The sequence below is a fragment of the Rhineura floridana genome, chromosome 19 (assembly GCF_030035675.1).
Source record: "Rhineura floridana isolate rRhiFlo1 chromosome 19, rRhiFlo1.hap2, whole genome shotgun sequence".
Classification (NCBI taxonomy): domain Eukaryota; kingdom Metazoa; phylum Chordata; class Lepidosauria; order Squamata; family Rhineuridae; genus Rhineura; species Rhineura floridana.
The window spans coordinates 7,412,552-7,434,366 of record NC_084498.1 but is presented as its reverse complement, the minus strand read 5'-3'; the positions used below and the strand labels follow the sequence as shown (position 1 = coordinate 7,434,366).

The 21,815-nt window shown below is 45.3% G+C and overlaps 1 protein-coding gene across 5 annotated transcripts in view; it reads right to left on the bottom strand.

The window, feature by feature from the left end:
* Nucleotides 1-21,815, bottom strand: part of CAMKK2 (calcium/calmodulin dependent protein kinase kinase 2) — a 71,112-nt gene that overhangs the window by 10,833 nt on the left and 38,464 nt on the right. For all 5 annotated transcript variants that reach the window (XM_061603044.1, XM_061603042.1, XM_061603043.1 and 2 more), the window contains exons 5-11: nt 21,581-21,632; nt 13,661-13,794; nt 10,656-10,692; nt 7,512-7,533; nt 4,835-4,923; nt 4,084-4,283; nt 1,238-1,291 (exon numbers count right to left, since the gene is read on the bottom strand). In XM_061603044.1, the coding sequence (XP_061459028.1) occupies nt 1,238-1,291; nt 4,084-4,283; nt 4,835-4,923; nt 7,512-7,533; nt 10,656-10,692; nt 13,661-13,794; nt 21,581-21,632 (588 nt within the window). The remainder of the gene's footprint in view (nt 1-1,237; nt 1,292-4,083; nt 4,284-4,834; nt 4,924-7,511; nt 7,534-10,655; nt 10,693-13,660; nt 13,795-21,580; nt 21,633-21,815) is intronic.

Sequence of the window (21,815 nt, the reverse complement as noted above, 5' to 3'; positions counted from 1 at the left end):
TTCCCTTTTTGACTCGTCCTCTTTTATTAATATACAAGAAAATAGAAAAGCCTCCTGTACTGAATTGTCTAGACAATGCTCTTTATAGAGTCAGCAGCCCTATCTGTGAAGAGAGCTTTTGGGCCTGGATATCTGGAAGCTTCTTACTTCTCGCTTTCCAGGGGGGAAAGCTATCAGACATCTCAGCCTCTGACAAGATTGAATAACCCACTTTGTAGTTTAATGGCTGTATTTTTAGCTGCTCCTATAGTTATACTGCTTTATAGTTTTCATTAAATGCATGTGTATCTTGTAAATGTGAGTTGTACACCACCCTGGGCTTGATTGTGACGGAAGGCGGGTTGGAAATATGCCAAATAAATGAATAAAATAAAATATGGACTCAACGCAAGGTACAAGAACTACAAATACAACAACAGTGAAAAGCAAACAGTATGCAACAAGGAGATAGACTCCTGTAAAAGTAAATAAATAAATAAAAAATAGCCCAATAGGAATGATCATAAGAAAGGTTTCCCACGGGTTTCATTTTTTGTTTTTAACTTCCAAGGAGCCACGTGGACTAATCATTTGATTAGGTATGTGGCAGTGTGTATTTTGTGTGTGTGTTAACCCTATTCTCCCACTCTATTTCCTGATTTAAATCCCTCTTCCCCTGCAAAAAAACCCTGCCTTGTCTTGCAGAGGCAATCATGTAGGCAATAAGCCACACAGGAGATAACTGATTTGCATCTAACTTTGGCCCCGAGTACAGCTATGTATTTAACAACTCGCCTGATTGCCATAGGTGACTAGGAATCCAGGTAAGTGGAGAGGGACAGACTGCTCCATTCCTCCTCCACCAGCTCATTTGGTGTCTGTCCTGGCTATGAAGGAAGGAAAACCCATCCCTCAACTGTGAACCTCCTCCAGCAGCCTACTCGGTAAGAAAAGCTTCTTTAAAAAATAAAATGAAAAACTAGCCTGCTATGAGGCTAGTATCCTGTGTTTCCACGCTCGCACATGCAGGCTGGTAGCTTCTTAGCATGCTGGTCAGCATTTTTGCAGGCCGCTGACATTTGTGGGCTCATTCATCAAGCTGCCTTAACAACATCCAGGTCTTACCCAGCTATATATGCCCCCTCCCCTGAGAAGAAGGGCAAAGACCTTGCAACCAAATGCTACCCTTGGCCCAGTTTCCAACAAGCAACAAAAATCTTAGGAATACAAAATGTAGGTAAAGAAGCAGTTTCATTACCTGTCCAAAAACAAAACAGTAGAGAGTGATCCCCATTGCCCAGACATCTAAAGCCTTAGGAAGAGCGGGAGGGAAAGAGAGAGAGATTAGATGAGGTTTCCAAAAGCGTTCTTTTCGTATTACTTTTTAAAAGACAAACTGCTGCAGGGATGGGGAACCACAGGCCAAGGGACAGGGGAAATGTGGCCCTCCAGACCTCTCTGCCTGGCCTTTGGGACTGTCTCCAGGCCATACCTCCACCCTAGCCACACCCCCTCTCCCTGGGCAACGCCCTTTCCCACTCCTGCTTTGAACTCTCCACGAGGATGTTTGCCTGGAATGTCCCTGTCCTTGAATTCTGGACAATGCCTCTCATTTGCCTGGAGGAAGGATAGACAGTGGAGTGTGAGTGTGTCTAGAAACTAGCCTAATGTACAAAGGTCAACATTTACATTCATTGCTCTGCCCACTTTCGCCTCTGGCACCACCTAGCCCTGGCATGCGGTCCCTGGCAGGTTGCCCGGAAGAGAAAGCGGTCCCTGGGCTGAAAAGGATCTCCCAACCTTATGCTAGGGCATATCACCATCTCTCACACTGTTTATACATTTAAACATACATTTAAAGCACACGACTTCCCCTCAAGGAATCCTGGGAACTGTAGCTCCGTGAGGGGTTAAATACAGTTTCCAGGATTCTTTGGGGGAAGCCATGTGCTTTCAATGTGCAATGTGTACACAGACTCAATAATAACAACAATCAAACCAGAATATTAATGTTGGCAGATGCAGAAATACTCAGAATACACACAGCAGCGGAGATCTGTTTTTTTTTTTTTGGGGGGGGGAGGAGAAGTCACTGTGTTGCACCAAAGTACAACTCCAAACCACCCCACCCCTCCACCCCTCATGCACTTTTCCTCTGGGAAATCAGAGAACTGTCGAAATTGGCCCAATGCACAAAGGCTACAGCATCTATACATGTTGATAATGAGTGTTGGCCATTTTAATCTATTTATTAGACAGGCTAGATGACCACCAAGACCCCTTTCAATTCTAGGATTCCTCCAAGGGTGTAGTACATGCCCCCCCACCCCTCTGATTTTATCCACACAACAACCTTGCAGGGTAGGTTAGACTGGATAAGACCATGCAGCAAGCTTTGTGACTGGGTGGGGGTTTAAACCAGGGTCTCCCCAGTCCTAGTTTGGCACTCTAACCCAGGAGAGGGGAACCTCTGGCCCTCCAAATAATACTGGACTGCAGCTCCTTTCATCCTTGATCACTAGCCATGCTGGCTGAGGCTGGGGCATGTTTAGCCTTGAGAAGAGAAGACTGAGGGGAGATATGATAGCACTCTTCAAGTACTTGAAAGGTTGCCACACAGAGGAGGGCCGAGATCTCTTCTCGATCATCCCAGAAGGCAGGACACAGAATAATGGGTTCAAGTTGCAGGAAGCCAGACTTCAACTGAACATCAGGAAAGACTTCCTGTTAGAGCAGTACAATAATGGAACCAATTTCCCAGGGAGGTGTTGGGCTCTCCAACACTGGAGGCGTTCAAGAGGCAGCTGGACAGCCACCTGTCAGGATGCTTTATTTATTTTATTTATTTTTATTTATTTCATTTCTAGACCGCCCATAGCTAATAGCTCTCTGGGCGGTGTACAAAACGAGATTAAAATACAATATAGAATAAAATCAGTAACAGAAAGGAACACATAATAATAATAATAATAATAATAATTTAATTTGTGGGTCGCCTATCTGGCCAATGGCCACTCTAGGCGACGTACAATTTAACATTAAACTAAAACATTGAACATAAAACATTGAACATTAAAATGCCTGGGAGTACAGCCAGGTCTTAACCGGACGCCTAAAAGAAAGAACTGTAGGCGCCAGGCGTATTTCCTCCGGTAAGCTGTTCCATAATTCAGGGGCCACCACAGAAAAGGCCCTAGTTCTAGTAACAGTCCTCCGGGCAGCCTGGTGAGTTGGTACCCGGAGGAGAGCCTTAGATACTGAACGAAGTGAGCGGGTAGGTTCATAGCGCGAGAGGCGTTCCACAAGGTATTGCGGTCCCACACAGTGTAAGGCTTTATAGGTCAACACCAGCACCTTGAATCTAGCTCGGAAACAAATAGGTAGCCAGTGCAAGCGAGCCAGGACAGGTGTTATATGCGCAGACCGATTCGTCCTTGTCAACAGCCTGGCTGCCGCATTTTGCACTAGCTGAAGTTTCCGAACAGTCTTCAAGGGCTTTAAACTGGATTCGTGCATTGAGCTGAAGGGTGGACTTGATAGCCTTACAGGCCCCTTCCAACGCTATGATTCTATGATCTCCCTTTATCCTTAACCATTGGCCATGCTGGCTGGGGCTGGGGAGACTGGGACTCCCAACAACACCTGGAGAAGCATAGATATTCCACCCCTGCTCTAATCGCCAGAATCCTTTTCAACCCGAGGGCCACATTCCCTTATGGGGAATCTTCTGGGGGCCGTGTACCAGTGGTGGGTGTGTCCAAAGTGGGCACAGCCAGAGACACGCCACTCTCCATCCTCCGTCCAGGCAAGCAAGAGGTATTGTCACAGTTGAAGGACAGATGCCAGCCAGGTAAAATTACTGGGGGGGGTGTCCTGTGGGAGCCCAGACAAAGTGCCAAGGGCCAGAGAGAAAGGCCTGGAGGAATGCCTTTGGCCCCTGGGCCTGAGGCTCTCCATATCTGCATGACACTACACTGGCTGTGCTGGCGATGAAACACAGTGATCTTGGAGCCATTTCACACAACCTAATTGTGGTTGGTTCCTTCCAGATGGCAGAAACCAGGGTTGCCTGAACACACGCTCAAAAAACGTCTTTCGACATACCTTTCCAGAAAATATTTTCCTGGTTTCCGAGAGGGTCTCTGGCGCCATGAATGCTGGGGTCCCCACCGTGTTGGTTAACAGGGCATCTGTCCCTTTGAATTCATTGCTCACCCCAAAATCGGCTATTTTGATGTGGCCGTCTTCCCCAACTAAAAGATTGGAAGGCTTAATATCCCGGTGGATTATCTTTTGATAGTGCACTGTAGGCAGAGATCAGGCAAGACATGAATTTGACAGAACAAGAATGCTCAAAGGATGCAAACAGCACTCCCCTTCCCTTACTTTTCAGAGGTTATTTTGCAAAAACTGATGTCTGAGTTTGCTTCACCCCCCCATCCTCCCTCCCCATCCCTCCTCCCTTTTGTGTCGTGATAGTAAGCATGAAGGCAGGGACTATTTTGTTTTAATTGACAGGGCATATGCTACAAAAAGGGAACTTTTTTTGGTTGAAGAGGGGCGGGGGAAATGCTCCAAGTAAATAAAGAAATGAGAGAGAGGTTGGGGCTTAAACAGCCATACCCCTAGCCTGAACTATCATAGCACAGTGACTAAGACTGCGATAGCTATGCAGCACTGAAAGGGCATAACTTTGCACATGGTCTGAAGCATGCTGTCTTCTAATAGCTGTAGGGCCCAAGTCCTGGGTATGAAAATATAGAATCAGGGTTCTGGCTCCCATGATTAATACCACAAACCTTCTGTGCCCATTTCTTTTGTGAGGTTTTTCTGAAACACTGCAAAGGAAACTCACGGTATTCAATGCCTTTGATCAGGTCTTGGAAGTAGAACCGAGCCTGGTCTTCAGTAAGAGGTTTCAGGTTTGGGACTTCCATCACGGGCCTGCAACAACAAAACAAGTTTCGGCCTAAAATGCAAGACTCTGGCAGGCCTGGAGGCCAGTCTCAGGCCTGGCCCTGACCTGTTGCTAGACCCGTAGTCCTCAGAGAGGACAAACCAGACACCCCACAGGGTCAAGGGCCTTTAGGGGCAGGCAGGGTCCACTGAGGATCCCCCTGAAGAGCCCTCTGGGAGAGAGACCTGCTGAAGGGCCCTCAGACTTGCCAGAGGAAGAGGTTGAGCCTCCTCCACCTCACTCCATGAGAACTGTAGTGCCAAAAGGTCTTGATCCGGGTCAAACAGTAATGACACAGCATACATAACATCTACAGACCAGGGTTGCCGAACAGTTTATGAGCAAGGGGTCCCCTTGTGACTGAGCAATCCCTGAAACACCTTCCCTGCCAGCAGCTGTGGTTAAGGGTGTGGTCTAGGACACTGTCCTTCAACTTTGGGTCCTCAGATGTACTCGGACTACAAGACCCATCATCCCCAGCCAGCCTAGTCAAGGGATCATGGTAAGTGTATTCCAACAACATGAACAACCCAAAGCTGAAGAACGCTTGTTGAGGAGGCCAGCGTAGAGAAGGTCTCTCTCTTGAGTCTTCTGCTTGCTGGAAACACCACAGGCCTCTGACTGCTTGCTCCCCATCCTTGCCGCGGTGTATCTCACCTCAGCGCTCTGAGATATTGGACTTTGGATTGTTGCCTGACTTTGGCCCGGATGACATGTTGGATCTAGACCAGGGGTCACCACCCTTTGTGGGCCAACAGGCACATTTCGAATGCTGAGAATGTGCTGTGGGCACCAGACACAAAATGGCTGCCATAGGGGCGTGGCATGGTACAAAATTAAGAGTACAGTCATTCCCGCTCTCCGCCACCCTCATGCTTCTTGTGGGGAGTCACTAATGTCCTGCTGGTTTTGATTACGGAGATCACGCAGTGTTGATCCACACACAAACACACGGAGCATTTCCCAATTATCAGGAAAAATATACAAGGTGAGGTGGAGAACTCTCTCTCTCTCTCAATCACACACAGAACATACATGAGCACCCCTCACTCCACATTCAGAAAAGCCCTTCCATGGATGAAGGAAGTGCCTGCCATTCCACCTTCACAAATCCCCCCATCCAAACTTCAAGTTCCTCCCTCCAATACATGACAGCAACCTGGTGCCTGTGGCTCTGTGCTTGACCTCGGTTTGCTTGGCCTGTGCTCAGGGGTGTAGTCATCTGGGGTCTTGGGAGCTCTTAGACCCCTTATGTTTTTGGGAGGAGGGTCAGGGTCCCCATGTTTCCAGCATCTTGCAAGCCAATCAGCATGAAAGGGGAGGGTGTCAGCCACTGAGAAGACTCTCCTCAGTAGCTAACACTCTCCTATTTCATGCTGATTGGCTCCTAGGGATGTCTGTTGTTGTGGGAGAAGGCATTAACAATTATCTGGTTCTCAAACCCGCAGCAAGAAAACAGGTATGTGGGTGTGACTAACAAAGGAGCCTGCACTTCTGAATTTGCCCCTACATTACTGCCTGTGCTGGACCTGCAACCCTGCCCTCGTTGGCGAGTGTTGCGCTAAGAGGGTTATACCTCTGGAGACTGGTACCTTAGCCCCTGAGGGCACCCACTGGAGCATGACAGCCAGTAGCTAAACAACCAGGCAGGCCATAAGGAGTGAAGTGGGAAGCTCCCTCTTCGAGAACAGTTGAGAGACTGAACCTGTCCAACAACTGGCTCAAAGGGAGGAGCCAAGCTAGAGTGAGAAGCTTTATATACCATCAGGTGGAACTTTATCGGTCCACTGCATCACCTGACTCCTATGGAGTTGCCAGCTGCAATACCACCCTTGGCCAGAGATGGCACTGAAGTGCAGCAGAGAGAGGACACTGGCTTTCTGTCCACCTCTGGCATGCTACCAGTGAAGCAATTGGGACCCATAGTCCCGGGTCTGAGACTCTTCCTAGGGCCTTGAGGACTTAATTTTGGCAATAGGCTTGAAAGGGGGGCGGGATGACGCCGGATTCAGTCACAGAAGCCAGGGGTGGAGAACTCTTTGGAGAAGCACACAGTTACATGCACAAACCCAATCAATTTGCGCTACTTTATACAGTTGCAGGATTTGGTTTTTTCAACACAGGATTCTGTCTACTTTGGCGCATCGTTTCATTGTAACCTTTTAAAAAAATCTACACTTACTGTAATAATGTTATGCAAACTGCTTTGAGGTCTGCCTGAAAAGTGGTACATAAATACTGCAAATAATTTTAATCTGTTTACCCAACTGTCTTCATTGCTGCAGCTGTACACTGGTGACAGAGATCTAGGATGAAAGGCTGTAGGGGTCAGTGGGGAGAGACACAGGAGGAAGACGGTCTTGTAGATTCAAGGCGTGGGGATCCAAAAAAGGGAAGACAGAGTATGTGTGTGTGTGTGTGTAGGGGGGCTGTGTGTCATCCTAAGGCCAAAGGACATTAGACTGCAAAACTGTGAAGTCCTTGGGTAACAAACTGTCTCCCTCTACATTCTGCAATACATCCTGTACCTTAGCGACATTGTACATATTAATAAACACAACAATCATAATCTTACCCTTTTTTCACAAGTTCGAACACTGAAACACAAAAGAGATAGGTGATTAATTATGAGGAGAGAACACTGCAAGGAGAAAATAATCCTGCTTTTTAAATAATGAACTCTCCAGGCAGGAGAATGGCCGTATAATCTCCAAGTTTTAAATACAGCATCAAAGGGCAACTTTTACATTCTGAAAGTTTATGAGGCCACGGCCTGATTAGCGTCTGGATGGGAGACTAAGTAAGGTTCAGTTCAAACCATGGTTCGGTACTATTGGAACAAGCCCTGTGCATGCATGCATGCTCCCTCCTCTCTTCTCACATGCTCAGCATAACTACATGCTTCCTGGTGTGTAGTAAAACCATAGTTTGCCACTACTTCTAAACAAAGGCTTGTGGTCCCCTTGCATACCAGGATCAAAAGCCTGGTATGCTAACTGTTGTGGTTTGTGCTTGTCCTGCAAACACTAGTTGCAAATCATGGTTTGATTCTGGTCTTGAAGGGCAAGTGCAAACTAGTTTTATAGTTTACCATAAACCAGACAGCAGCCAATGATGCAGTGTATATATAAGGGTTTGGATTTGTCATTCCATATAAACCAGGGTGGGGAGCCTGTGGCCCGCCAATTGTTGCTGGAGTAAAACTCCCATCATCCCTAACCACTGGCCTAACCACTGGCCATGCTGCTAGGAGCTGTAGTCCAGCAACATCTGGAGAACCTCATATTTCCTACGCTTGATTTTGACCAATCCTATGGTGCCCAGAATATATTGAAGGAAGAACCGGATGTCAGTAAAACATGCATTTGGGGCTTCTGTCTCAATTGTGCAAGTAGAAACAGATAGAAAGGATGAGGATTTAAGTTAAATTAAATTGGTGACATAGACAGGAGACCCAGAACAATCAAAGGGACAGCTAGTTAGACTGGGCACAGAAGCCCTGAATTCAAAAACTCACCTTTGGTACAGATTTTGGACTCTGTCTTCATTTCTCTCTCTCCCAGTGACAGCTGGTGACTCCATGTCAGTGGGGTAGTGGGATCCTCTCTGGTTTTTAGTTGGAACTTTTAGCTCTCTTGAAAGTTCAGACTAAAACCCGGAGCGGATTCCTCTGCCCCACTGACATGGAGCTGTCAGCTGCTAGTGCTCTCTTCCCCAGGTGTGACACCAGATACAAAAAGACTTGCTAGGGGCCACACATTGAGCCAGCAATAGGGGGAGGGGGGAGACAAAATGCTGGTGGCTTATACTCCAATACAAACATGCTCCACCTCCCTCCTTCATTAATAACTGTTGAGTGAAAACAAGGCAGTGGGGACTCTCTCTAGAACAGCCTTTGCCAGCCGGGTTTCCCTCCAGATGTAAACATTTGGAGGGCACCTGGTTAGTGAAGCCTGGCCTAGAAGAAAGGTCCAAAAACTCTGTTAGGCTTTTTAAAATGAATTTGTATGGAGAGCCTTTGATTTAAACACCAACTGGAAACAAACACCAGATGGTGCACAGAGGGAGAAAATATGGAAATGCTGTCCAAGATCTATTTTAGTCTTTCTTCCATCTGGAAGTGGTCCCTTGCGTAGGCAGCAGCGTGCCAAACAGCTTGGGCTGCTACAGACATGTGCAGACCATTCTTATAGCAAGCCCCATACAAAGCTGAGAAAAAGAGGGGTGGGTCAGAAAACCGGAGGTTGCAGCAAACAAATGTATATTGTACTGCCCCCTCCATGTTTCAAAATTTTGTGTGTGTGTATACACACACAAAATTTTGAATCATGGAGGGGGCAGTACAATATACATTTGTTTATATATAACAGCTGGTATAGCACAGTGGGGAGGAGAGCCTGGCTGGGAGTCCAGAGTCTGTGAGTCCAAATCCCCGTTTGGGTCTCCTGGGTGTCAAGGGCCAGCTAAAGATCATCCCAGGGTGAGTGGCTCAGGAGTTACGTGCCCTGCCACCTGTGCAGCCGTGGGCAAGCGGCATAGTCCCAAGGAGTCCAGTTGCTCCCCAGCTGGCAGTTGTGGACAAAGAAGGGGCTGGCTTGTGCAGCTGTGGCAAGCTGAGCAGGCCCTGGCCAGCTGGGGAGGACTAGCCTCAGAGGGAGGCAGTGGTAAACCCCGTCTTGAAGGCATTCCATTTCCATATATATATATATATATATATGTATGTATGTATGTATGTATGTATGTATGTATGTATATATATATGTATGTATATATATGTATGTATGTATGTATGTATGTATACACACACACACATATACACAGACACATCTCCCTGGGCTCCTTCAGGACGAAGGGCGGGTTATAAATTTAATTAATAAATAACGTATGTAGGGCTGTTAGCTGATTAGAAAATCTTTAGTTCACCATTGCAAACGAAGGCCACAAAAATGATTTAACAAAACATTTCACTAACCTGCTGCAAGGCTGGTGGGCTCAACTGGCTTTTGTTTTATTAGCCTTCCACCAAGAGGTGCATGTTACAGTCAATTGCATATTGCAAGTTCTTGTCAAACAACATTTCGGTCCTTGCACGTAATCTTAAATTATTCCAAAGACCCAAAGATGAGAAACTCCTTATTTGAGAGAACATTATGAACAGGCAGTCATGGCTCAACTCTCCTTAGCCTACAAGGTTAGGTTAATTTCTTGGATTGGGCTATATGCCTTATTCTGTTTATCCAACCCTGGATTGTCAAACCTGCCTGGGATTCCCAGGGTTGAGCCACTTCCATCTGAGCTTCATCATCACCTTTTCATTAAGGGGAGAGATGAATTAGCAGAAGGTGGGTCTGGGATGAGCAACCTGGAGGGGATATCAGATATGTAGCTTTACTTTGATGCTGGTCATGAAGGAAGAGGCTTTCCTTCCTCTGCCGCTAGGACAGAAACAAAGTGGGCTGTTGGAGGAGGAATGGAGAGCTCTGTTCCACCTCCACTAGCCCACTCACTCGCCTGCATTGGATTCCTGGTCGCCTATGGCAACCAGGCGAGCTGTTAAATGCAAGGCTGCTTTACAGTTCACCAGCCATCTCGGGTAAATTTTTTAAATGCTTTTGTGCCATTGAGGCTGCTTGCCTCTGCACTGTCCTGCGCAGACTGGAAGTGAAGGAGCCTCTTTTTGATGTGCATAGCAAAATGGATGGAAAGAGGAGCTGGTTACCCATGTACAGGTGGTCTTCACTGGGGTCATCTAGCACCTGTCAAAGCAACAAACACAGAGAGAAAAAATAAAAAAGAGGTGCACAACACGCATCTAGATTCCTGTAACTCATATACTTTGAAACAGCATTTCAGTATATCCCAATATATTAAGGTCCTTGATTCAAGGGGTGTATACCCGGAAAATGAATTTCTCTTCCAATCGTTGTTAGAAACTCAAGCTTCTAGCCCTCATCATTGTAGGAGATCTGTTTTAAACCACGTAAGCACTGCCTAGGAAAGAATGTTTGTTAAGGATGGGATTTAAATATCCTGAACAGCTATTTGTCCCTCTCTTCTGGCTGCTTTAATCTTCCCTTGTCATATCTCTTTTATCCTCTGTCTTTTTCTACCATACTGCTTTTTCTGCCCTTCATTTCTGCCCACAACATTTGGGTTCAAAATTAGCCTTGCAGTCAGATGGCAACTGCTTACTCTATTCCATGCAGCTTCATTTGGGTGACTTTTGCTCCCTTTATGAACCACAAAAGCTGGGCAGAAGCTATGAAGTTCACGTCAGAAACCATCTGTATCTCTGTCAAAGATGACAGCTTTCAACCTTTCTGGCTTCATCCAAAATGCATTAGAATTAACTGAAATGCACTGTAGTGCATTGTTTGACTGTTAATAGGTGCTTTACTTAATCGCTCTGGGAAGAAAATACTGTGTTTAAATGAAACAGAAACCCCACTGAGAGGGCATACCATGGTAGTTGCATAATTATGTTCTAGGGTGAACTGTGCATAGCTCTGACATCATGGCATAGGGCAACGTTAAGAAAGTGCACCCAGCAGCATGTACTATGGTGCCCGTGCTGACAGGCTCTGAACATTTAAGCAGCATAAACTGATATAAGCAGAAGATGTAAGGAAGATTATTAAGCATTTTAAAACAAATAAAGTAAAACTTAAGACCCAAATATCTGAAAGGTCACATGCTGAAGATGCACCTCATTCCTTTGGCCTTTAACAGCTGCCCTGGGCTCCTACTGGGATATAGAAAGAAAGAAAGGTCATTTTGTGGGACCATCCTCTTTTGTTGAATCTATACTGTTCTGTTCCATTTGGAATGGTTTTATGTGTTTTATAACTATAATTTGTTTTTATAATTGTGTATTTTAGTTTTGCAACCAGTCCTGGGAACTTATGGTGAAGGAGGTGTAAGACATCTTATAAATAAATAATAAGTTTTATTTCTCATTTCCCCTGATTATATCATCAACTTTACTGCTATAAGCTTCCAATTTGCGATCCACATAAAGCCTTCTGCTAGTTTCAGAACTTAGGGTTTAAGAAAAAAAAAATTACCCTTCAGCTCTACATTCAAACATTTTGTTTGTGCATACTTGGCCACAGTAATTCCATTCATTCTCTCTCTTTTGAGCTTTTAAAAAGATAAGATGTAGCTGCAACATAACAGAAATAATTCCTGCTGGGATTAATTTTACAGCACGTTCTGTAATATAAATAAGATTCTTCAGGGTTTATAAAAAATATACACTATGCCAGAACCAAAAATGATAACTGGGAAATTAAATGCATTAAATTAAATTAATTAAATGTGTTAAATTACTGGATGAAGGAGAGACAGATGAGGAAAGAGTGTTAAAGTGCATTATCTAGATAAGTTCTTCAAGTATTAAAACTGGATTAAATTAATGAATAATTAAAGAATAATGGAAGAAAGCATTAGATGAAGAGGTTCTTAATTTGCTTACTTCTTAAAAAAGAGAAGACAACTTTTGGTAATTTATTGTTAATGTATTATAACCAGTGTGATTCGATTTATAGAATGAATCGTGTTGTTACATAAATATTGTAGTATAATGAATATTTATAAATGTGACTCTGTATAACCTATACATTACATCCATTTAAAAAAACAGAAAATGTTTCTTATGTTCACTTGTGTCTTTTATGAGAGGCTTGCAAAAATCTCACATTGACTTTTAGCATCCGTTGCTTGTGAAATGAAACATTTAAAAAGAAAACCAAATATATGTAATCATGACCCAAGAGAATCACTCCATCAATAAGCTGGATTCTGTCCCCACACAGTGTGACCAAGATGCACCCAGGTGGGGCCATGTAAATTAAGGGGCAGGTTAGGCAGCTAGAAGCAGAGTGGACCCTTATCAGCTCCCATTCAGTCCTATGGGACAACATAAAAACACTGAAAGTTGGCAAAACTGGGGGGAAGGGGCAAATGGGGTCTTCGGGGCAAGCTAAGGACCTTCTCTCCATAGCATCCCTGCACAGGTCCGGCGCCAAAGGACAGCCAGGTCCCTTAATTAACTTGCCCCTTAATTTACAAGGCCCTACCTGGATGGCTCTTGGTCACACTGTGTGGGGACAGAAACCAGCTTACTGATGGAGTGATTCTCTTGGGTCAAGATTACATATATTTGGTTTTCTTTTTAAATGTTTCATTTCACAAAAATATTTGCTTTTTTGTAAAAGCTGGTTGGGCTGGAGAACTGCATCACAAAATTCAGATAAGTGTGAATGTCAAAGGCTGGGTCTGTTTCGCTCCTCGTATTATTTTGAAAAATGAGAATTTGATAAATTTGACTTTAAATGCAATCTGAATTGAATTTGTCCCCCTTCCCTACCTCCCACCAATTAAGGAAAAAGGGCAACACCACCGTCTGCTGAGGATCCAATGGAGCATCAAGTCAAAGCTACCTAGCAGTATCCTTGTTCCACTAGTGAAATGTTGCACAAGAAAATGCATAAGCAGGTTGCTGGTAACTTGGTTGCGCAATAGACCGTGCAATCTGTTGCGCAACAAGTTTCCGCTAGGTGCAACGGTTGCCTTGGATTCCTCTGTTGTGCAATATTAAAACCAACCCATCCACTAGTGCAAGCGTCCTCGTGCTAGTGAACAGAGAGTGCCGGATGTAGCCTTACACTCTGTCCCCTCCTCTACTGGGTTCTTGCTTCTGATGTCACGCAACACCAGCCTCACCTCCACCAACTTCACTACGTTCGGGTGGTCAAGTTTTTTCAAGATGGCGATCTCTTGGTAGACCTGCTCAATGGGTCCTTTGGGTTGGCAGAAGCCTTCCAGACGGGACTTGGCACCGCGAGGAGGAGGACGGCCTGTTGAAGACAATACAGACAGAGCTGGAGAGGTGGTGCTTGGGGGGGGTCTCTGCTGTCGAGAAGACCCATAATTGCTTAGGGTTAGGTTGATATATTTATTTAGTAAATTTCTAAGCAGCTGATCTCAGGGTGGGTTACAAAAGACAAGAACTTAGGGCAGCCTTTCCCAACCAGTGTGCCTCCAGATGTTGTTGGACCACAACTCCCATCAGCCCCAGCCAGCACTGCCAATGGCTGAGGCTGATGGGAGTTGTGGTCCAACAACATCTGGAGGCACACCGGTTGGGAAAGGCTGACTTAGGGCATCAGATTTATGTAAACAAGAGCAAATAACTCAGTTGCCTCTACCTTATTGTTTAGCTTTTACTGTTTAGCCCTTTGATGTTCTGATGTTTTATATGTCTTTGCTTTGTACGTCGCTCAGAGTGGCTGGGTAACCAGCCAGATGGGCGACTAATAAATCGAATAAATAAATAAATAAATAAGAATGTCATAATTCAAATAATAGTCAGAATAACCTGTAGAATTGCCTTTATACTCCAGCGACTTCACCCTTCAGCAATTAGGTTACTCCATTAACCAGCCAGGGTAGTGTAGTGAGAGCCAGAGTAGCATAGTGGTTAGAGTGCTGGACTACGACCTGGGAGTCCCGGGTTTGAATCCCCACACAGCCATGAAGCTCCCTGGGTGCCCTTGGGCCAGTCACTGCCTCTCAGCCTCAGACGAAGGCAATGGTAAAACCACATCTGAATACCGCTTACCATGAAAACTATTTGTAGGGTCGCCATAAGTCGGAATCGACTTGAAGGCAGTCCATTTCCATTTTTCATTAACATCCCACAAAAGCTGGAGCAAATAGCTATGGTTTCTGTTGGCGCCAAAAAGCAAAGCATAGCTCTGAGGCATGGCATTCTACAAGTGTGGGATCTCCATGGAGAAGGCCCCTCCCCCGTGTCACAACATGATGTCTTTCTCCCAGTACGCGTCAAGAACGGTCTGCCCCCAAAGATCTTAAAACACGGGCAGGTGCTCCTTCAGATATTGATTTGATTGATTTTATTTTATTACGGTCAGAGACCAGCAGATATTACCATACAAATAAAAAACATGATAAGAAAGAGTTAACAATGCAATACTTATGAGCCAATAAGCATATACACGCAATTTAAACACATGCTGCAAAATGCAGTGGTCCTTGGCTTATCAGCACTTTGTGAAGATTAATCGCTGCAGCAAAGAAACTCGCTACCTTAGATGTTATTCGGGGGTCTTTATCTACAAAGAAGTATTGCACATAAAAAGCAGCGTCCCTGCCTGGAAGCTTCTGGAGAGTAGGGACAATAAACCGCCTACGGAGGTCGTTATAAAAGGCACATTCTAGTAAAACATGGCTTACAGTCTCAATAGCACCAATATTACATGGGCAATAACGTTCGGCAAGAGGGATTTTTCAAAACCTGCCCTCTAAAAGAGCAGATGGCAGAATTTGGCCAATGTAAATGATTTTCTGAGCCTAGGAATGTGGAGAAAAACTAGATAATGCGCCGGAGTAAAAGCCTTAGGGTAAGGATTAAAATCAGGGTTCAAACCAGTGAGGGGCAGAAGGTTTTGGAAATCCACATCAAAGATTCTCTGGGTAATAGCCGCCTGTGCCTTAGAAAGGCCTAGCACTAAAATATTGGGGGAGAGAGAAACCTAAAATAGCGAGTTTAATGGATAAGGATTTCTTCCATTTAGATTGATAATTATCTGATAATACAAGGGGAGCCAGACCAACTGGGATAAAGGTCAATTTTAGCCAGTACCAAAATTTGAGCACCCATATGCGGGTCTCAATAGTAGGCAGGCCGACTTCAAGACAAAGTTTTACGTTCGAAACACAGGAGGGAGTAGCTAGAATGTTTCTTAGGAACTTAGATTGAATTGTTTCAAAGGGAGTGTGGCTATCATAGACACTTATCTGGGCACCATATAACAATTGCGAGATGACTTTGGCAGAGAATACCTGCAGCGCAGATGGCACATATTGGCCACCCTTCGTGCGGAAGAAGGATAGGAGAGCCTTTGTGCTCCACATAGCGATCGCTCTAGCATTCATTGCCTGCAGGTGCCAAAGTCCGGAAGAATGAAGGGTTATTCCCAGATATCTATATGATGGAATTTGTTCAATAGGAGTGCCATTTACTTGCCACTGATGTTTTACCCTCTTCCTGGTGAATACTACGACCTTGGATTTATTATGATTAATCACCAACAAATCATTAGTACAATGGCTAGAAAGGGTTCTTAATAAACGTCGAAGACCAGTACTTGAGAGCGACAAAAGTACTGCGTCATCTGCATATAGTAAAACAGAAAGAGGTCTGTTTGATAGAGTAGGGTGATGCGTAGGGCTTTGCATCAGATTTTTAATTAGGGAGTTAATATACAGGTTGAAAAGAGTGGGGGTCAAGATGCAGCCCTGCTTAACTCCCTTGAGGGTGGGAATGGGTCTAGAAAGATTACCAGCACAGTTGCATCTGATCTGGACCTGGGTATTCTGATTTAGGCCATGGATCAGAGCTAATAGGCGCCTATCCATAGTGGTGGATTTGAGTTTGGACCAAAGTTTGTCTCTCGAGATGGAATCAAATGCAGCCTTAAAATCGATAAAGGCAGCATAGAGAGCACCCCCTGGCTTGGCAGTATATTTTTCTATGAGATGTTGAAGCACAAAAACATGGTCCAGGGGAGAGCGACTCGCCCTAAAGCCAGCTTGCTCCTCCCTCCAGAATACTTTCCTGTTCCATCCAAGTCTGCAGTTTTATTAGCAAATGGCTTGCATAAAGCTTGCTTAGGATGTTCAGGAGGGTGATAGGCCTATAGTTGGCTGGGTCTGTCCGGCTGCCCTTTTTGAAGATTGGAACAATAGTAGCAAAGCCCCAAGTCTTCTGGGATACAAAGAGTTCGATCAATACTTGTGAAGAGGGCTGCCAGAACTGGAGCCCACCACTCTGGGTTGGATTTAATTACCTCTGGGATAATGTTGTCAGGCCCTGGGGCTTTACCCAGCTTCAGGCTAGTAATTAGAGAGTTAACCTCACTAACAGAGACTGGGGGCCAAATTGGCAGATCGTTTGTAAAGGTCTCTGCCCTTTTTGTCCTGATTTGGCTGCTGGAGAAAATATCATGAAAATACACCTCCCATGTATTTGCAGGAATATGATGGTTCACTGAAATAGGAACGTTGGCCCAGCCCCTAGTCACAAGCTTCCAGAAAGCGGACGAAGTCTTAGACCTCAAGGCAGCAATCAGAGACTGCCAGAGGCAAACCTGGGCTGATCTTTTTTTCCGTTTAATTAGGAGTTTGTATTCCTTTTTTAGTGCGAGGCAATCAGCAGGTAAAGATGGCAGATCCTGTGCTTTGTATTCCCTGTATTTCTCTACTAGCAATTTCTTCAGGTTAACACAGTCCTTGTCAAACCACAATTTAGAATTTTGAAAGCGGGTGGAAGACTTTACAGGTGACTTAGAGATCAGACAGAGTTGTACGTCTGAAATCAGTTCATGGTATGAGGCTAACATTGGTTCTCCAGGATCCGCCGCTAGCAGTTGTTCACGGCGACGAAGGGAGCTATGAGAGTAAAGTGATGCTTTCAGATCCTTTTCCAGCTTAAACGTCCATCTGACGCGTGAGGCTCTTACTGGGGCAATTTCCAGCGTTATAGGCTGATCAATGTGAATAATTTGGGAATCGCAGCACATCAAAAGAATCAGGGGGAGATGGTCCATACATGATGAAAGTTTGCTGAAGAGGTCAACGGACACAATAAAGAAATCTATCGTTGAAGCTCCTATGCCGGAGAAATAGGTGAATTCACCACTATTATCGCCCTCCACAGACCCATTTGCTAAAACGAGGTTCAGTCTGAAGAGTGATTGAATAAGACAAAGACCAGCGAAGTTAAACCCTGGATCTTTAAAGCGGTGGGTTGGCAAAAGATAGGTTTCATCTGGGGCAGGGGGGACTTCATGAAAATGAGCATACAAAGCATCATCGCTAGGGCCTATTCTAGTGTTGAAGTCACCCGCTAATATCACCGCCGGCTCAGGGTAGAGCATTGTCTGCTTGTCTATACAGGCCTCTAGTTCATAGTACACTTTGCTTATTCGACTTTTTTGACGAATCGGAGGAAAGTAAACGTTTATTAATAGCAAACACATCCAAGGGAACTTAAGGACTAAGGACATGGCTAGCCCTGGTAAAAAATCTAAATTAGTGGTGCTGGCTCTGAGATTTGTAGCAGCCAACATACTCAGGCCACCTTTGGGGCGGCTGCCTTTATCACTTGGTATGGCAGCCATCGAATAGGCAGAGTAGCCGTCTAGTTCTAATGTCTCAGTAGACCAAGTTTCCTGGAGGAACACGATATCATGTTTATTTATATAATCCGTAAAAGAAGGATCTGTCACTTTGGACTTCCATCCTGCAATGTTCCAGGAGAGGAATAGCGGGATGCCGAACAGGTTGTTTCTAGTCAAGGCTTGATGGATTTACCTCCCATGGTTTGCTGAGTAACAAAAGTTTTCTGCAAATGAGAATCGCTAACCATTGGAGATGATTCGGTCGGTAGAGGCTCAATTGATTCTAAAATTGCATCCATCCGACTGACATTTGATATGTATGTCTGGTTGGGGATTGAAGGAAGTTCCTTATAAAGGGGGGCTTTTTGAGGACAACCTTCCTCATTTGTACTCAACCATCTCATATCTGTCCAAGTAGATGGAGAGCTTGGTATTACTGTTGTTCTTGAAGGAGCATGTACCTGGTTTTTCTTTATGGAAGATTCAACTAAATTCATTGCTGGCAGATTGATTTCCACTGAGATTGAGCAGAGGTTATGAAGATTACTTTCTGGGGGCCTTAGACCCTGAGACGAGGTCAAGGGGGTTGCCTCTGTCGTGCTAGGGACAATCCGCTGCGGTTGGTGGGGTTTCTGGGTTTCACTAATTGTCTCCCCGCTCGACAATTGCTTCAGTTGGAGAATTAGGTTTTGTAATCTCAGAACTATGTCTATTTGAGCTGGAGTCGGAAGCAAGGTGTAAGCTTCGAATAAGTTCTTTTCTTCTTCGCAGAGCTCATCATTGTCAACGACGCTCCCTAAGCTGTGGTCTAGATCGCAATCCATAGTCGGTTGCTCAAAATGTACTGGGAGACATGGTGTCCTGGAAGATGAAGTCCGTACAATTTCATCTTCCAACCCAATTAGGTTCCCCCCAGCACGTGGTCTGACGTTATCTGGGGGTTTTTGAGTAGTAAAGGTGAGCAGCTAAATAAGGGCTGTGGAAGGGCAGTATTTTCAAAGAGTCTTACTGTTATGATGCCAACTGAGTGCAGGGCGCTTCTGTTTTTAAATAGCTGGCTGGTTTTTTCAGATGAGCTAAAAGTCACTACTGCCTGAGCGGCGAGATGATCATAGTATAGGTATTCTACTTTAAGGATGTCTCCAAGAGAAAAGGAACCTGGAGTAAATGTTTCAAGAATTCCCAAAAGATGAATTTTGCAGTCATGAGGTGCAATGCAGCCCAGAGGTTTAGGATAGTTGGAGAGAACAAGTTTCTGTCGATTAAGAACTAGAGACCATTTAGTATCAGGGGGTTGACCTTGAAATGGTTTAGATTCCAAAAATGTAAGTGACCAAGGATCTGGTTGGTCTAACATCTGACACTGAGGTAAGACGATAGTTACAGAGGGCAGAAGAGGAGGAGATGTAACTACATCATTCATGGCTGGTCTACCGTCTTTCAGCCGTTCTGGCTGGGCAGCTGGCTTTCGCCTCTCATCTCTCTTTGAGGTAGGAATAGCGTCCAGCAATTGAAAAAGTTTAGTGAAGTTCATTTTACTATAGCGTTTAAGCTTTGGTTGCTTGATGTTCTTGCTTATCTTAGAGATGGTGATCTTCTTAGCTATATTGTGTTGTTTATTTCGCTTATTGCTGGTAACAGTCCCGGCTGTCTTGGTGCCATAGCTCTTGGGCTTAGCACTTCAAGTTGTTTGCGTAGGCCCTGGAGCAGTCCGAGTACCCCTAGAGACGGTCTCCAAACGTTGAGAAAGCATACTGTGAGCCTCCACTAATATAGATAGAAGGTTATTGGATTCGGACAAAAATGTGTTCATAAGATCAATGTCCTTGGTCAACATAAAAAGCCAGCATTCAAGTGGGAACTCACCAGCCATAGTCAGTCTATTTCCATCTTTTGGTGACTTAGGGGAGGTATGTGAGTTTGTATGGGACAATACTCCATTACAGGTCAGATGGCTAGGTGAACATTGGCATCCCATTCCTGGCTCAGGCAGGTCTCCAGCCAGAGAGGGGGCTTCTAGTTTGGCCCGATCCCCCGCAGCAGCAAGCTCTGATGCAAGGTTAGGGAGAAAGGAGTCAAGGGTCCCCAGTTGAAGAGGTCCATTTAGGTCCAATGACCAGTCAAGAGGGGTATTAGTCAGGGGGGAAATCTCTTTTACTTGTGCTGTCGGAGTATTGGCACTATTCCCATCCAAGGTGGAGGTTCTGGGAATACTGACCTCACTTCCCTCGTTTCCTTTGGGCCTTTCATCATCGATCAGATATCCTTCAGATATTTTCATCCCAAGTCATTTAAGGGCTTTATAAGTCATCATAAACCCCTCAAATGGGGCCCAGGTGCAGAGCGCCAACCAGCAATTCTGGCTGGCTGAGTCACTCAGCACTTTGGTAGCCGCATTCTGCACTAGGTGCAGCTTCTGGGCTGTCTTCAAGGGTAGCCTCACACTGAATGCATCACATTAATCTCCTTGGGGGTTCCATGGATTACTGTGGCAAGGCTAGCCCTGTCCAGGAATTGCTTTAGCTGGCTAACCAGCTATAGCTGGAAAAAGTACTCCACACCACTGAAGGTATCCAGGCCTCCCATGACAAAGCTGGATCAAGGAGTACCCCTAGGCTACGCAGCTGAGTGTGACCCAATCTAGGACAGGCCTTCTACTCAATTCTTGGACCTGAGAACCACCAGCCCACAGCACTTTCTCAGGGTTCACCCTCAATTTCCTGGTCCTCATCCAGACCGTTACTGACTCCAGGCACTAGTGCAGAACCTACAGGGCCCCACTGGAACTATCCGCCTGACCTTTCAAGTCTCCCAGTTGAGCGTCACTCAGGGGCCACAGCTCAGTGGGAAGAGCACCTGTCTTGCATGCAGGAAGTCCCAGCTCCAATCCCAGGCATCTCCAGTTAAAAGGACCCAATATAGCAAGGGATGGAAAAGGCATCTCTGTGCTCGAGATCCCAGAAAGTTGGTTGGAAAGACTTGGTTGGAAGAACAAGCAGTATGGAACAAAGCAAAGCTGCCTTGTATTGAATCAGACCATTGCTACATCTATAGCTCAATATTGTCTACACTGACTGGCAGTGGCTATCCAGGGTTTTAGGCAGAGAATCTCCCCCAGCTCTACCTGGAGACGCCACTGGGGACTGAACCTGGGACCTTCTGCATGCCAACGAGGTGTTCTGCCAGTGAGCGACAGACCTTACCTGTGGTAAGGCAGCTCTTGGTGTAGATGTAAACCACCTACTGGGTTCCTACTGGGAGGAAGGGAGGGATATAAATAAAATAATAATAAAATAAATAATAATCATTAGGAAGAAAGACCAATCCTTCCTGCTCTCCCCACTCAACATGCAACTCTACAGCTGCTCTCCCCACCCCAAAGCCTCAGGACAGGCCAACACAAAGATTAGGACAACACCATCTTCTAGTTTTCACTTACGGGGAAATCCCGCTTGCCTCATCAGCTTCTTCTTGGAAAGCACTTTCATTGCCTGCAAGACAAATCAAAACAGATGGAAACAAGATGGGCTCAGGAGGAGGCCAGAGAGCCACAGACGCTGCAGCATTTCTGAAGTGAAGTAGGTGGGGACACAACTGCGGACCACCAGGAGCCCCAGTCTAAATCGATTTGTTTTTAAAAACACACACACACACGATTTTGGCATTGCAAATAG